This window comes from Buteo buteo, unplaced genomic scaffold (assembly GCF_964188355.1).
Source record: "Buteo buteo unplaced genomic scaffold, bButBut1.hap1.1 HAP1_SCAFFOLD_101, whole genome shotgun sequence".
In the NCBI taxonomy this organism is placed as follows: domain Eukaryota; kingdom Metazoa; phylum Chordata; class Aves; order Accipitriformes; family Accipitridae; genus Buteo; species Buteo buteo.
The window spans coordinates 113,584-128,855 of record NW_027439265.1 but is presented as its reverse complement, the minus strand read 5'-3'; the positions used below and the strand labels follow the sequence as shown (position 1 = coordinate 128,855).

The window sequence follows — 15,272 nt, the reverse complement described above, 5'->3', positions numbered from 1 at the left end:
GCCCCGTGGGGAAGGACGCCGGAGTGGGACGAAGCCCCGTGGGGCAGGACAGAGACGCTGCCCAAGCCCTGGCTCCCCGTGTCCTGCCAGAGCAGCTGCTTTTGCCCTTCTCTTCTGGGGACCCAAAGGGCACCAAGGGATGCAGGACCTGGCAATGCCCCCATCCCTCCCTGCCAGCGTGCTTCCCGCTCCCTGCCCAGGCTCTCCACACAGGGCAGAGGCCGTTCACAGGATGGCGTGGGCACGGTTGTGAACCTCTCCTGCCCGACCATGGGACGTGGCACCACGACTCACCCAAAAGCGGCAACACAGGAGCCGGTGGACCAGACGAGGATGACGGAGGTCCTGTCCTCATCGCCGCCTTCCTCCTCTTCCTCGTCCCCCGCCGCCTCCTTTCCGCCGCTCAGCACCCACAGCTGGTCCAGGGCCAGGCGGAGCTGTGGGCGCACGCTGGTGCCACGTCTGCAGAGAGCAGACAGGAGAGGCAGGCGGTGAGCTGGAGGTGACCTCCTGGGGATCCCCCCGGGCAGAGCCCCGTCCCCCACTTGCCCTTGGGACAGACGGACGGACAGCGATGGGCGCCTCCAGCACCCACCAAGGTGCCGGGGCCTGGGGCTGGTGCTGGGGTGTCCCTGCCCCGGGGCCAGGGCCAGGGCTGGGGGAAAGGCAGCTGGGCTCTGAGGGTCTTACTGCAACTTGGCGATCACCAGTTCCTCCTGGAGGAGGAGAAGGCGTCTCTCGCTCCTCTTGCGGCCCCGGGTCAGCCGCACGTCCGCGCTCAGCACCGCCTCGGCGTCGGCGAGAGCCTCCCTGCAGAGCAGAGAGCGGCGGGCATGAGAAAGGCCGCTGCCACCGCGGGTCCCAGCCGTGCCCCCGAGGCACAGGGAGAGCTCACCTGGAGCCGCAGCAGCAGTTGGCCTGGCCCATCCTGCCCGGGAGAGGAGGACCCTCGCCGTGGACCAAGGACGCGGGCCACTCGGCGACAGCGGGGATGGGAGGCGAGGTGCCGGTGCCGGCGAGGTGCTGCTCGGCCGGATCCTGCCTCCTCCCAGCGCTCCTGTGTGCCAGCACAGCTCCGTGCTGCTGTCTCTGGTGGCTGTGGGCTCCAACTGACCAACATTCTAAGCCCAACGACCAACATTCTGAGCCCAACGGAAAGTGGGAGGGGCACCCACCCAGTGGGTGAGAGTTCTCTCCAGTATGGCCGTCTCTGCCTGGCACTGGGGAGCCCCGGGCGGGCTGGACGGACCCAGCAGAGGGGAAGGACCGTCTCCCTCCACCTCTTGCCAACGCTTTGCCTCCTGCAGCCCAGGAGGCAGGGAGCCGCCTTTGCCCCAGGGGCACTTTTCTGGCTCGAAATCGCTCCACTTGGCGTCCACCATCACCCCAGGTGTCTGCACAGCTGCTTTCCAGCTGGGTGTCCCCCAGCATTTACTGGCGCAAGGGCTTCTTCGTCCCCAGGTCTCCAGGACTTTGCTCTTCCCCTTGGGGAACTACAGGAGGTTCCTGTCAGCCCCTTTCTCCAGCCTGTCAAGATCCTCCAGGTTGACAGCAGGACCCTCCGGCGCATGAGCCTCTCCTCCCGCTTCTGTGCCACAAGCTGCAAGCTGCCGGAGGGTCCGCTCTGCCCCATCTCCCAGACCAGGGAATGTGAACAGATCCCACGTGGTGCAGCGCAGGGGGGGGCAGACATGCACTTTGATAGGCCATCACTTGTCACAGGAGGTTCAGAAATTTAGGGGAAAAATCCATATTGGTTTGGGTATTATTTACACAGTGCTTCCCCTTTGTATTCCTGCAAGCTATTACAAGGTGTTCAAAATGTCTCCTTTTTCATTTGAATGTCACAGCTCTTCACAGTGCTGATGTTGCGTGTAACACTGGATCAGGTTGTACTCTCGCATAGATTGTTAGGTAGTATGTAGCCTAGATTATTAGGGAGAAGATAGCAGATTATCTGCATTAATTGTGCTAACACCAACGACAGAAGGTTGTGTCTAGCTCTTGAGCCGAAGGATAGAAATCCAAGGCGTCTATTGAACGCAGTGGGCTATTGATCAGCAGATTGAACTCACCGTGTTCAAAAAAGAAAAGGTACGTGAGAAAGGCGTATTCCATCTTGACTGCTACAATGCGTGGTTTTGTAGGTATGAAGATAAATTATCCATGCCCCTCCCGCCACCCCCTTCCAAAAAAAAAAAGGACTAGAGAAAAAAGATTCAACTTCTGGAGCAATGGGGCTTTTAATAGCCAAGTAAATTTCCCTAGATCATTCCCATTCGATGAGCCACTTTGCCTGACATTCTGCCTCTACTTGGTACCAACAGAAGACTCGGTACCTGTGCCATGCTACAGGAGACGTAGAATTTCGTGCTGATCCAGAGCTTTCCACCTACAGCCAAAACCGGGGCGAAGCTTTCCTCCACCTCAGCCACTCCCTGGTGCCTCTTCCCCAGGGAAAGTCTTTCCTCTGTCACTCTGTGCTCATAGCTGGTCACAGGCAATGCAAGCCCCAAGCCTCAGCCACCGTCCCAGGTCACCAACCCCCTTTAGCCATAAGCAAGCTCTCAAACTCCTTTGCGGCTGCAGGAGAAGGGTTGTTAATAGAAATGGATGCACACGGCACAGTCTATTCCAGAATAGCCACAGCGGTTAAAAGCTTTCTGTGTCCTGGATTGGTGGTTTTCAGGACCAGCTCCTGGGTGCCGTTGCACGAGGCTAGCAATAGCTCTATTTCATGCAGGTAATTCAGGCTTAATCCTTTGTCCCCACAGGCCCAGCGGCACAGAAAGTCACCGTGGGCTGTGTTTGAGCAGCCTGCTCCACTGGACTTGTGGCAAACGGCCGCATCCTTGCTCTTCTGTTGTCCGCGTAGGGTCCTGGTCAATACCACAAGCTGTTTTCCCTGGAAATGACCATCGTGGCTAAAGACAGACTCCTCCTTGTGGACGCCAGCCAAGCTGTGGGAACGTCTCTGGCACCCATGCTGTGCCAGCTTTCAACCCCCAAGAGACTGGAACTGAGGCGGGTCCAACAGGAAGAAAATCTGCTATTTTCACTGAAAGAGGGGAGCGACCACCGGCACTGAAGAGCCATTCATATCCTGCCGAAAGCCACAGGGAAATGCAATGTGTGGTGAGCTTAGGCAGGAATACTCCTGTCCGAGGAGCAGCACGCTTGGTTATTAAGGCTTTATCACACTTGGGTGATAAGGCTTTATCCTTGGCTTTCCCGCCGTGCTGACCGCTGTGGCTGCTGCCTGTTCTTTCCTGCCATGCTGGCTGCACCCACCTGTGGGGCTGTCCTTGGGAAGGGCACCAGAACCGAGAAAGCCCCTGGGAGAGGGGCGGGAAGAAGCTTTTCTCCAGAGATTTGCCAGAAACTCTCCAGAGCATCCCTTTTCCAGCCCATGAGATGCTCTGTGTGACAAGGGAAGGTGCCTGTCGGTCCAATGGATGAGGCCCTGCAGGGCTCCCATCAGGGTCCTTTGACCTACCCATCTTCCAGCCACCACTCCAGGGGCTGGGGGTCTCACGAAGGGCAGAGCCCTGTCCCCCACCTGCCGTTGGGACAGACATTGGTGCATCCAGCCATTAAAACCTGCCGAGGTCAGCTAACTAGGAAAAAGAGATGAGCCACACTGCGCATGCCCAAAGGGCGGACACTATGTCAAGGATAACATAAATAAGTATACGATTAGAACAATATAAGCTTGCCTTGCTGTAGGTAACGGTATGCACGATAGGCAGAACGATCCCCCATGCATCCAGCGCTGCAATAAAGAATGCCTGCTTTCTAAAACTCCAAAATTGAGCCTCAGAGAGTTTCTTCGACTGGCTTTTTCGGTTACACACCCCTACCTCTGACTGGCAGGACAGAAGAGAAGATCACTCGGGCACCTGTCCCTTTCACTCGTGCCACTCGAGTCCTGCTTGACCTTGCCCGGGTTTTGCTTTACCGTGTCCTGGTGCCCGCGTGGAAAAGGAGCAGGGGAAAGCGGTCTGTGCTTCAAACCAGCGTGCCAGCCTCCCCGTGACATCCCGGAGCACTCCTGGGCGGTCAGCACCACAGGGGCCTCCTATTTCTTCTGGCAAAGTCTCAGCTCCTCCTCTCTTGCTTGCTCCTCCTCCCCCATCCAGATGCTCCTTCTCTAGGTGGTGGAAAGCATATTCTGCTTTCCTTGACTTCCACATGGCCCCTCGGTTTCCAGCAGGCTTCCCACCAGTGCCTCTGCAAGCCTGTTCTTAAGCGCAACCGAAAGGAGAATTTTCTCTTTATTATTCCCACACCTCAGAGGCAATTCTGCTTTCACTGATCTGAATGGAAATTTGTGAGTAAAGATGATGTTTAGATTTGTCTGCAGTGCCACAGTAGACTTCACAGGGCCCTGCCCACCTTCAATAAATGTCAGCTTTGCGTTGCGGTTTTCACTGGAGTGACAGCTACTGAATTGGAGAAGACCCATGGGAGAAAATAAACTGATGACAGAAGTTTTGAACGATGGGCTTGGGAACCACAGATGCGCATGTTTATGGAGTACCTCTCTTTCAATCTCCTGAGAGGATTTTTTCCTCTCATCACTTGAGTAGGATGGAAATCTTTTCGGTCTGGTGGATTTGGTATTTTTAACTTCACTTTTTACTGTGTTGCGAAAAAAATGCACGCAGCCTTACCGTTTACATCCCACAGTGTTACCCGCTGGGCAGAAACGTCTGAGGCTTTCACATCTGTTCCATACCTCTGCTAACACTCTGCCAGTCTTGATCCGGTCAAATGAGAGCAGCTACTGCGAATAACGTTCTCGACTTCCCCATCTCCTCACTCTGGTTTTCCTCTGTTTCTCAGGCATATGCTTTCTCGAGACTGCATATGAGGGTGAGAGATTACTAAAGTCCTTCCTTTTTCCTAAAGGCATCTGAAAACTCTGTTAGGAGTCACTTGCTGTAAGATTATCTCCTGAAGTCATCGCAGAAATATCTAAGATTTCGCAGAAATTCTTTTGAGGCTCAGGAAGGTATGATTCTTTTCTTATGCTCAGTTTCACAAAAGTCTCTGTAGCCTTGGTCTCATCTTCTTTAATGCTACGTTTGAGGATTAGTGGTTCTCCCAAACAGGGTGCCCTGCTGTTGAATTAGCCAGGCACAGCACAGAACCCTTGGTCTGGCCACGGTGAATACTTTTTTGGATAGGCTCAGATGAGCACAGTGAGTTTATGTTGTTTCAAGGATTTGCTGCAACATCTGTGCCTTTTTTGACCCAATACTGCAAGCTGTTTAAAGCCATACACTTCCCCCCCGCCCCGCTCCAATGAACCAGTCTGAGACTCTGTAGAGCACAGGATTATTGCACTATAATATAAGGTATTAATATAGCAGCAAAGCAGTCTTCCTTGCTGGAATACCTACCTAGCCTTCCTACCACGATAATATTGTTTCATAATGGGTGTACTGGAATGAAGATGCTCATAAATGCAACGTGAATATTTGCTGACTGCAGGTATTTTTACAGTGCTGATCCCTCTAATATGGAGGCAGATGTAACAATAGTCACCCGTGTACTTCTACGAGCCTGTGCAATGTTTAGTTTGTTAATGGGCTGGAGAGTGATTTCTGATGATGATTCATGCCTTATCAGAAAGGGAAGAAGTGGATGTGGAAAGGGCAGGAGAGACTGGGAGCTTAAGCTTATAAATCATGGTAGCATCTGACAGTTCATCCAGTCTCAGTGGAAACTGTTTGGGAACAGCGCTAAGCACTGGATCTCGGTGAATGGTCAGAGTCGGGTGGGAGAAGGCACCGTGGCTTTATTCAGATCTTCCCTTCAGTTGACTTCAGGAAGAGTGGACGAAAACCCTCTTGCAAAGAAGCACTTTTGCATCTTCCTCCAGACTTTGAGGGGTTTTGCCTTTTGATTTCTACTAATGGACAGTCTTTAAAATATTTTCCCCTGGAAAAGTATATTGATCTATGTGTTCCTTACTTATCGAAGGGTGTTGCCATTAACTATTAGATAAAGAAGCTCTGTTGTATCAGAACCACTAGAGGAATATTGTTACAGAACTGTATGGAAGTGGTGGTATAATTTAACTATGATTGCTCAGACAATCGTAGCAGGTTATTTTTATCAAAAGAATTGGTGCTGACTTGGAGTTGCTAACACTTATGGAAGCTCATTTTATGAAGCATAAATCATGGGTAAAACAAGTGTGTTAAAGGTGATGGTAGGATGGGATTCAATGTGAGCCTTACAGGCCAGGGGAGATTTCATAAAGCAGACAACCAAGTAGATGGCTTCCTTGTGAACTGGTATGCATCTGGGATTAATTTAGGGACTAATGCCATTGGGATCAACTTTGGGACTAATGCTATTGCACACTTGTGGCCTGATGGTACATTTCCCTTACAGACATTTTTAAATAGGAAGCTGAGGATTCAACTCAATTTGTACAAGTTCCTGTGTCCTCTGAGAAATACTAAGTTTTTGCTCTAAAACTAAAAGATGCCCAAGCTGAAAGAGCCTTAGCTTTCAAACAAGATCAGTGCTTTCCATGGGAAACACCCACAGACTCTTTAAAGATGTTTTTCTAGAGGCCTTCACACATCCTCCGCAAAACTACTCCTTTTTCTTCCTAAACAGCTCTATTGGCAGTGTAATTTCTTCAACTGCCAAAACACCGTTTTGAAATGCAATTGCTAAACTGCTGTGCAACTTTGGACAAGGCATCTTTAATTTACTTTCTGTCAAATTCCAACAAAGTGGGAAAAACCTGTTTCTTTTTCTCTTTTCACGTTCTGAATGAGAGTAGCATAGTTCAGCTGGAAGGGACCTACAAGTCCCTACTAGTCCTCCTGCCTGACCACTTCATGGCTGACCAAAAGTTCAAGCATGGTATTAAGGGCATTGTCCAAAAGCCTCTTCAACACTGACAGGCATGGGGCATCCACCACCTCTCCAGGAAGCCTGTTTCAGGGTGTGACCACCCTCTTGGGAAAGAAATGTCTCCTCACGTCAAGTCCAAACCTCCCCTGACAGTGTGGTAGCAAATGTCCCTTGGTGCCTTGGTAAGGAACGGTGAGGAAACCGTGCATGCTCTCTACATCTCTGCAGAGTTCCTGCAGAGGGAACCAAACCCCTGTCTTTCACCTCTGGCAGCACCACAACCAAAGGAACGTCTGTGGCCTAGATGCCCTCATTTACAGAGTCTGAAGGTACAGATCCATTTTGGCACCAACGCACAAAATGGCAAGGAGAGTACCTCTCTTAATCTCTCAGTACTCAAAATACTAAATCCTAAAGGAAAAGGAGACTTGCCAGGGTTTCAGATAAGATCTGAACATCTTCCCACAAACCGAGGTAGGCAAAGAACTCTCGGAAAGGTTCAAGTCACAGGTGAGCTGTGGAAGTTTCACCCATGGCTGAAGCGCCTTTGGTATCCCCTATAAACACGGCCAGTGGGTGTGTTTAATAGAAAGGCTGCACAGCTGGGTTTCAGTGGGACAAGGGGATGTGACGGCAATAGCAGCAATGGGCTATTTTGACAGTTTGGAAGAGCTGTCTGTCCTTTGCCTGGCTGGCCTTTGGTCACGGATCCAAATGGTCCACGTCTGAATACCACCAACCTTTCCTTCCACCACACCGGGGTCACCTCCGCGCACTTGTTTCTCAAAGCCTGACTTACTTCCGTGGCGGGCTGTTGGCACCCACCACCCCAACCTATGGCTCTGGTTACGCTTTGGCTTGCCTCCAGGCTGCAGCTGCCGAAATCACCCCCCTTACGCCCCACGAAAAGGGGTTGTGTCCAGCCACATCAAGTCCCTGCTCCTCCTGGCTGCGGGGCCGCATAGGCTGTAGCTCTGGCACAGAGAGGGGACGGCTAATAAGGGCGGTCTCTGCGCTGCACGCTTGGTTCCTGCCATGACCCGACAGAAGAGGAACAGCACCAGCCGTCTCCTTGCGAGCCGAGCGGCAGAGGAGGCGCCAGGGACACCCAGCGGCTGGGCCCAGGGCATGGCCGCCAAGGGCAGGGAGAGACCCCCGGGCCTCCTGGGCACAGCGACAGCCCGTGCAATGATTGCTGGAGGTGACTTGTCGGTATGACGCACGCCCCCCGCCGCCCCTCAAGGGAAGGTGAACCTCCGGGGAGGAACGCAGTGCACACATAAAGGATCGGTTCCATGGTGGCTCCCTAAGCAACGTGACCTGCAACTTTGGACGTCAGCAACACCGGGGAAGCTTGGTACGCTGACTCTGAAAAGTAACACGGAGGGTGGAGCGGAGCCGAGACCCCGCGGCCAGGCTCTGTGATCGCAGGGGTAGGCAACCGGAACGATCGGAATGAGAGCGCTTGGTCCCTGCATTGAATCCACTGAAGCAAGGAGGTAAAATAACGGCGGTTCTGTCGAGCTAATGCCCTACACTTCTGGTTTCTATCACACGTGCCCACTTCTGGGGTACTCACACACAACAGCAGGTCTTTTGGGTGAACTCTGCTCATTATAATACCAAAACACACCTCCACCCCCAAAGGTACCCACCTCCAAGGTGCGACCACCCCCCCACTGAGCACATGCTCTGAATTTTCTCCAGCGTATACCTTTAAAAGCAAACCGAGAGAACTTTATACCAATCAAAGGAAAGGTATGTATGACTAGAGTCACTCAAGCTCCACCGAAAAACTCAGAAAACATAAAAGGGCTTAAGAGAGGAGAAATGTCAGGGAAGACACCATCACAGACAAGTCGGGAGGACATCGCTGACTTCTGGGATCAGTCGATGAGCTGAGCCTCTCTCCCCCCCCGCCACACGGATGCCTATTGCATGAGATTCAAACACTCGGCTGTACCGAGTGCTTCCCCGGGAAACTTAGAATTCTTTAGAGCTCTTTTCTTTCATCATTTCATGCGCTTGTAGGCAACTGTATTGCCACCTGCACGTGCTTTGCAGACAGTCTATTTATCACGGGCAATCCAAAAGCACCTGTACCGTTGCTTTAATAAACTGCGCTGCTCATTCATCTAGTCGTGATGAAAAACAAAAGAAAAGAGAAAGCCCCAAACCCAAACGTAAAGGAGCCTCACCACCAGAGGACGAGCTCTCCTCTCTCACAGCAGCCTGGGGGAACCACGGGCAGAAGAGGTGAAGCCAGCCCTGGGCTTGGGGTTTGAGGACTGCTCACCGCTTCCCCAGCCACCCTCCCTGGGTGGCAAACTGCTGCAGCACGTCGAAGGCAGAGAGCAGGGCCCAGCTCTGCACCACCAGCGCTTTGCCGGGACACAGGCAGCCTGAGCAGAGCCTGGACCTCCCCGTACACCTCACCGCAGACAGCCAGAGCACACCCAGACACCCAGGCATCCTCCACGTGGAGGCCACTTCCCACCCCGGCTGGCCAACGCAACGGGCTGCCTACCTTCTTCAAGGACGGCAGCAGTTTGATGCTGACGAAGCCCATCTTGTTCTTCTGGACATGTTTCAGGAGGAAAGCATCCTTGGCCAGGTTCTCGTCAGAGAGCTGGAATTCCACCTGGGACACAACCCTCCTGACCAGCTGCCGGTCAGGGACGGAGTAGCTGCAGTCCAAGAGATCAGCCCCCAGAACATCGCTCGCATCGCAGAAGCTCCCGGCAAAGCAGCAGGGACGCGGGTGTGACTTGGTGGCCTTTGGGATGTGCAGCACTGCCCGGTCCCAGCCACAGCGGTGCAGATGGCAGAGTGTTGAGGAGCGGGGCGGCTCAGCTGCACTCTGAAATGAAACGGAGTTTTATGGTTTTAGAAGCGCGCTTGCCTTCACGCCCCCAGCATCGGTCCCTGCCACAAGTTACGCAGCAGATGGCCTTGCACAATCTTGCAGTCAGAGGTGCCTCACGAACAGAGTGCAATCTCTTTAATTAACAGGATACAGGCCAGGAGAGATCTTTGGCCTCCGGTTCACGGCAGTTGTCCCGACTCCCCAGGCCACACACTGTTCGCACAGCGGGAGCGAGAGGCCTGTGTCCTTGGTACCAGGGTGTCCTTGCTAGTGCCGAATCCTCCAAGCACGAGGAGGGGATGTACTAGCCCCATCCCTGGGGTCCCGTAGAGCGCAAACAGCCTCAGCGCCCCGACACCAGACGTTGGGCAGAATCCAGTGCTTTTCTGGGAGCACGCGGCAGTGGGTACCGTCTCCTCCTGGGTGTCACGCACCCAGGGAAAGCGCCGCCCCCTCCGAGGGGGATCCAGAGCTGCTGCTTTTCCCATCAGGAGACTAAAAGACCTGACAGCACTACTGGAGCAAGGGCTGGGGGAAAGCGTGCCACCGAGCAACACCGCGTGACCTTCCTTTGCGCCCTCGAGGTCCTTTTTCCTATTTCTGCCTCGCTCCGGTCAACGCAGCGAACAGAAGCACGGTCAACAGTCACAAATGCATTTGCCATCTGGCGCAAGGAGGCTGCGGCTGCAGCTTGGTCCCCGCTCGGCTTGGCTGCATCAACTTGTTCTTCTTCCCCCACCGGAAAAATACTGTTGAAAGCAAAGAGGATTTGCACCCGCAGACCCCGGGAGCCGCCTGTAGGCCCCAGGGGCACCCCAGCCTCCCTTAACCCTTTCCCTCCCCAGGACGAGCTGGGGAGGCTCTTGGGGGTGGGGCGGAACACAGGGAGCCTCCGCATTCCTTCCGGGGAGACGCCAAAGAGTCCTTGGCAGCCAACGGCCAGAAGGGACCATGGCGCGGCCACCAGTGCAGCTCCCACCGCGTGGGCCCTGGGGCCCCCCGGCGCCCCAGCTTTTCCAGCCCTTCGTGCTCCCCAAAACCTTCTACCCTCAAGGTAGGGACCAACCACAACCCCTGCAGGCCAGGGATGCTTTTGGGGACCAAGAGCGGAGGTGACCGCCGGCCATCGCTCCTGTCTCTCTCTTTTAGGCTCAGCCAACCTGTGCCGCCTGCCCGCGTGGGAGCAGCCCTTCCCTGCAGCCCAGGCACCCCAGGCCCCCCAGGCACCACCAGCAGGTATGGCACCCCAGTCTGCTCTGGCACCTTCGCCATCCCCATCACACCCGTTCCCCCGGCACTTTTCGCATGGGGGTTCAGCAAGCCCCGGTGAGCATCCTTGCCCTCGCCTGGGCGGTGCGTGCCCAGGAAAGCTCATCTGCAGAGAATTCCCCAAATATTTGGGGCCACATCTCCCATTTCACCTCCTAGATGCGAGCCTCCTCCCTGATTTGCAACCCCGTCCCACCGGCACAGCAGCTCACCCCATGGGGATTGCCCCAGCCACAAGCTCCCCACGCCCCTGGCCCAGAGCTGGGGGATGTCGGCCATCGGGGGCCGGCTCGGCGGGTGCCCCTGGAGAGTCCCCCCGGCCCAGCACGGCTCCCCCTCACCCACACAGGTCTGCAGAGGGCTCCATGTGGCTGCCTCTTCGATCCCCGGGTCTTTGGCATCCAGTGGACAACCACCCACCTGCCTCCACCGGCCACCGCCACGCTCGGCCAAGGCGCCGCTTCTCTGCCGGGTGCTGCCCTGTGGGGTCCCGGGGGCTGCGGGGCCCCCCTGGCCTGGACAGCCCCAGGGACCCCCCAGAGCCAACCACAATACCTCGCACCCTACAAAAATCAGAGGAGTGGGGTGGCCCCAGCCCCTCTGGAGCTGCCAGTGTCCATCCCCGGCTACCAGCACATCGAGGGGCAGTTGGCACAGATCAACATCCCCAGCACGGCCACCCCTGTGGGGGCACCCCTGGGCAGCGATGTCTCCCCCAGCCCCTGCGCTGCCACCCACAATCAAGCCACTGGGGACACCGCAGGCGACCTTGCAGTGTCCGAGGAGATGCTCCTGGAAGAGGCCCTAAGGCTCTTCGATTGCTCCCTGGATGGAGTGGGGGTCAGCCAGGATGGTCCCAGCAGCGGCCCCATGCCTGGGGACCCTGCTGGCACCAGCGGAGAGGGGAGAGGGATGGCCCCAGCCCCCCCAGCGATGCCAACACCCATCCCCAGCCACAAGGACATCGAGGGGCCGTTGGCCAAGATCAACACCTGTGGCATGGCCACCCATGTGGGGGCACCCCCAGGCAGTGACGTCCCCCCCAGCCCCTGCGCTGACCCCCACAATCAAGCCCTTGGGCAGCCTGTAGGTGAACTTGCAGCGTCTGAGAAAGTGCCTCTCCAAGAGGCCCTAGTGCTCTTTGGTTGCTCCCCGGATGGAGTGGGGGTCAACCAGGATGCTCCCAGCAGGAGCTCCATGCCCGGGGACACTGGTGGCACCGGCGCAGCCACCCCCAACCGCAACTTCAGCTCGCTCTCGCTGCCTGAGGAGCTGCTCACCCCTGACTACTGCATCCCCGAGCTCAGCAACATCATGCTGAGCCTAGAAATATTCAACATCATCAGGATGGAGCCCCAGGAGCTGTGAGAGGATGCCGGGATGGACCTGCCACCATCCCCACCTGCCACGGCAGGCAAGCGGAGGAAGAGGCAGGCGCAGAGCTCCTTGCCAATGCCACCCAGCAAGCGCAGGGCTCTTGCGGCCAACGTGGGTGTGTGTGTGGGGGGTGGGGATTAGACAGGGGTGAGAGGGATGGAGATGGGGGGAGTGGGGGGTGGGAGAGGAGGCGTGGGTATTTGTTGAAGGGGAGGTCGGGGAGGGGGGTAGGGAGGGGTTAGACCAGCTTGGATGGGACCTTTTCTCTTGTCTTTTCAACTAAAAGCTCCTTCTCCAGAACCGCTCCCTGCCTGTGTGGGAGGGGGAGGGAGAGCAGGGGGCACCAAAAAACAGCACCCGAGAGGTGCAAAAGCCCTGCTGAGCCCCAGATCCGAGCCGGGGAAAGCCCCGAGGGGAACCGAGCCACCCCCAGGGCCGAGTCACCACCAGCGGGGCAGGCAACGGTGGGGCGGCACACGGACGACTCCCCTCTCCCCTTCCCCAGGGGGAGCAGCCCTTTGGTGGGGAAGCCAGGACAGACAGGTCCCTGCAGGACTCACGGGCACGGCCCCACACAGAAAGCAGCACGCAGCCCCTGCGACAACGACAGACCTTGGGGGCCGGGGGGGACACAGGCACACACGACAGCAAGGGCTCCAATGCCTTCATCTTGAACCCCAACAGCGTCCCCTCCAGCGGGGACGGGGCTCGCTGCAGAGCCCTTCAAAGCCTCAAGACCATCACAGCCTTCCTCAGGTCCCACTGACCTCAGCCCCGGAGAGCCCAGCTTTGCCTCACTGACACAGCAAAATAACCCCAAATCACCCCAAGAATGGCGAGGGAGGGAGCTGCGGGCCAGGCAGGGACCCTCCTCCCCTTGTCTGCCTGCACCCATTTACACCCATTTACCAGCAAAACTCTCCCTGCAGGATGCAATTTGGTGGGAGCAAGATTTGTGGGTATGTCTGCACCCAAAACGCAGCAGTACGTGGCACCCTTTAACTGGTGTTCTTCCCAAGCCCATTCACCTTTGCAGAAAAAGGGATTGTCATCCTGCACATGGCACAAAGCAGGACACACACAGCCCATGGTGGCTGAGAGGGTTATAAGGGAATAAAGGCACTGAGCTGGTAAATTCAGCCACCAGCACTTGAAATCAGACAGTGAGTCCCAACTCAAGAAGCGCTTGCTCTCCTCCCTGCCATCACGCCTCACCATCGAGCTATTCAAGCCGTGCCATTGTACCAGCTGTCCCAAGGGTGGCCCACAGCATCTGCCCAGCTTCAGCAGGCACCAAGGCCAACCCTTACGCTTCCCCTGCCTGACCCTCCGACTCAGCTCCAGCCCTTCTGGGGCAGCCCGTGCAATTTGCCATGAGCTGCTGTTAACACTCACGGGCCCACTGACAGTACTGGATTTACTCCAGTTTATGTCAGGAACAGTGAGCTCACCCAGGACATTCAGATTCTTCCCATCCTCCCACCAACCTTATTCATAAACAGCGGTTGGTTTGGTTTTTTTTAAACATTACCGTGAAATGCAGCAAGAGGTCAGCAGACTGCATCATCACACAGACGGTCCAGGAGATGAGACGCGGTGAGCCGGGAGGACAGAGTCAGCCCCTTCCACCGTTCAGCCCCTGGAAACACTTTGAGACAACCAGAGGGTCGGGCTGCTCCAATACAGCTCTCTCACTCCTGGCTCTGGAGCCTTCATCTCACATTCCCCACATCCCTTCGGCCTTTCTAATCACAGGCTTTAGGGTCCCTACATACGTCCGTGAGCAAATATGGATTTGCCTGCACTGCCTACAGATCATAATCTAACTCCACACACCTTAAAGAAGCTCAGCGCACACTCCACGTTCTTACAGCTGCTTTGATTGCAATTCAGTCTCTAGTACATTACCCTTATTTATAATGCCAGGGCTTCAGCATGGTGCCTCAGGCACTCTAAAATTATTACAGGGCCCTTTTGACTTGCAATTCCCTTCCATTCAATTCCATTTTTAGTTGTCAGCAGGGACTCCCATTGACCAGCGGTGGAAGCCAACCGTGCGCAGGCAGACAGCACTACTGCATGTTAAGCCAATCCTATAGAAATTACTTGCACGCGGCTCAACGCGACGGGTCATCTCAGTTTGAATGAGAAACACCGGGTCTGGAAGAGCAGGTGGCAGAGTGCTCCTGGGTGCAGCTTCCTTGGAGAGGTGAGACATCCAGGCTTGGAGCAGCACCAGGGGTGCTCAGCTGCAGCCCCTCGACAGTGCCATCCGTCCGGCTGATGCAGCCATCATTTAAAAAAATGGCGAAGGAAAGTGACTTTAACAATCAGAGCTCTGGTGAAATCAAACTTCAATTATTTACCAAATCTCACTTTTACAGTCACCTAGCAGCAAACCAGTTTCCACGGCTGGTACAAAATATTAAAACCATCAAAATATTTAGACATACCATACAGAATGTATGGAAATATGCTATCAGTTCCCCCCTTTCTGTTTGAGGCTACTAATTCTTTTAGTAGTCTCACTTGAACATAGCTTGTGTCACAGTTGCGCACAGCGTTCTTTATCTCCTTCCTTCCGTTCATTTATGCTAACATTAACAGGCTGTATTTAAGAGAAATGCTACTAACTTAGACAAATCTTTAAGTTGACAACTTACTTAGCTGTATTTAGGAATACATGAACTAATCTACAACCATGCTGTTTTAGAAGAAGGTACCTTTCATATTCCTGGGTAAAAAAAACATTATATACAAAGACATTCTATGTAAATTTTATTTAATGGATATATCCTTTCAGCATTTTTTTTTTCAATATAATGACACCATTTCTTCAGCTAGAGAAAACAGTGAATTGCAGAACTACAAGAAATGGATT

At 54.8% G+C, this 15,272-nt stretch overlaps 1 protein-coding gene across 1 annotated transcript; it reads left to right on the top strand.

Annotated features, from left to right (window-relative positions):
• The first annotated feature begins 10,696 nt into the window (after positions 1–10,696).
• LOC142027980 (proline-rich protein 22-like) lies at positions 10,697–12,382 on the top strand. The gene is made up of 2 exons (XM_075022129.1): positions 10,697–10,799; positions 11,274–12,382. The coding sequence occupies exons 1-2, from the start codon at positions 10,697–10,699 to the stop codon at positions 12,380–12,382; spliced, it is 1,212 nt and encodes a 403-aa protein (XP_074878230.1).
• The last annotated feature ends 2,890 nt before the right edge of the window (positions 12,383–15,272 follow it).

Excerpts from the sequence above, each read along its gene's own strand:
- LOC142027980 (XM_075022129.1), top strand. The coding sequence starts at position 10,697 with ATGGCGCGGCCACCAGTGCAGCTCCCACCGCGTGGGCCCTGGGGCCCC. Across the intron at positions 10,800-11,273 it reads CAAAACCTTCTACCCTCAAG|AGCTGGGGGATGTCGGCCAT; the intron begins GTAGGGACCAAC and ends CCCCTGGCCCAG.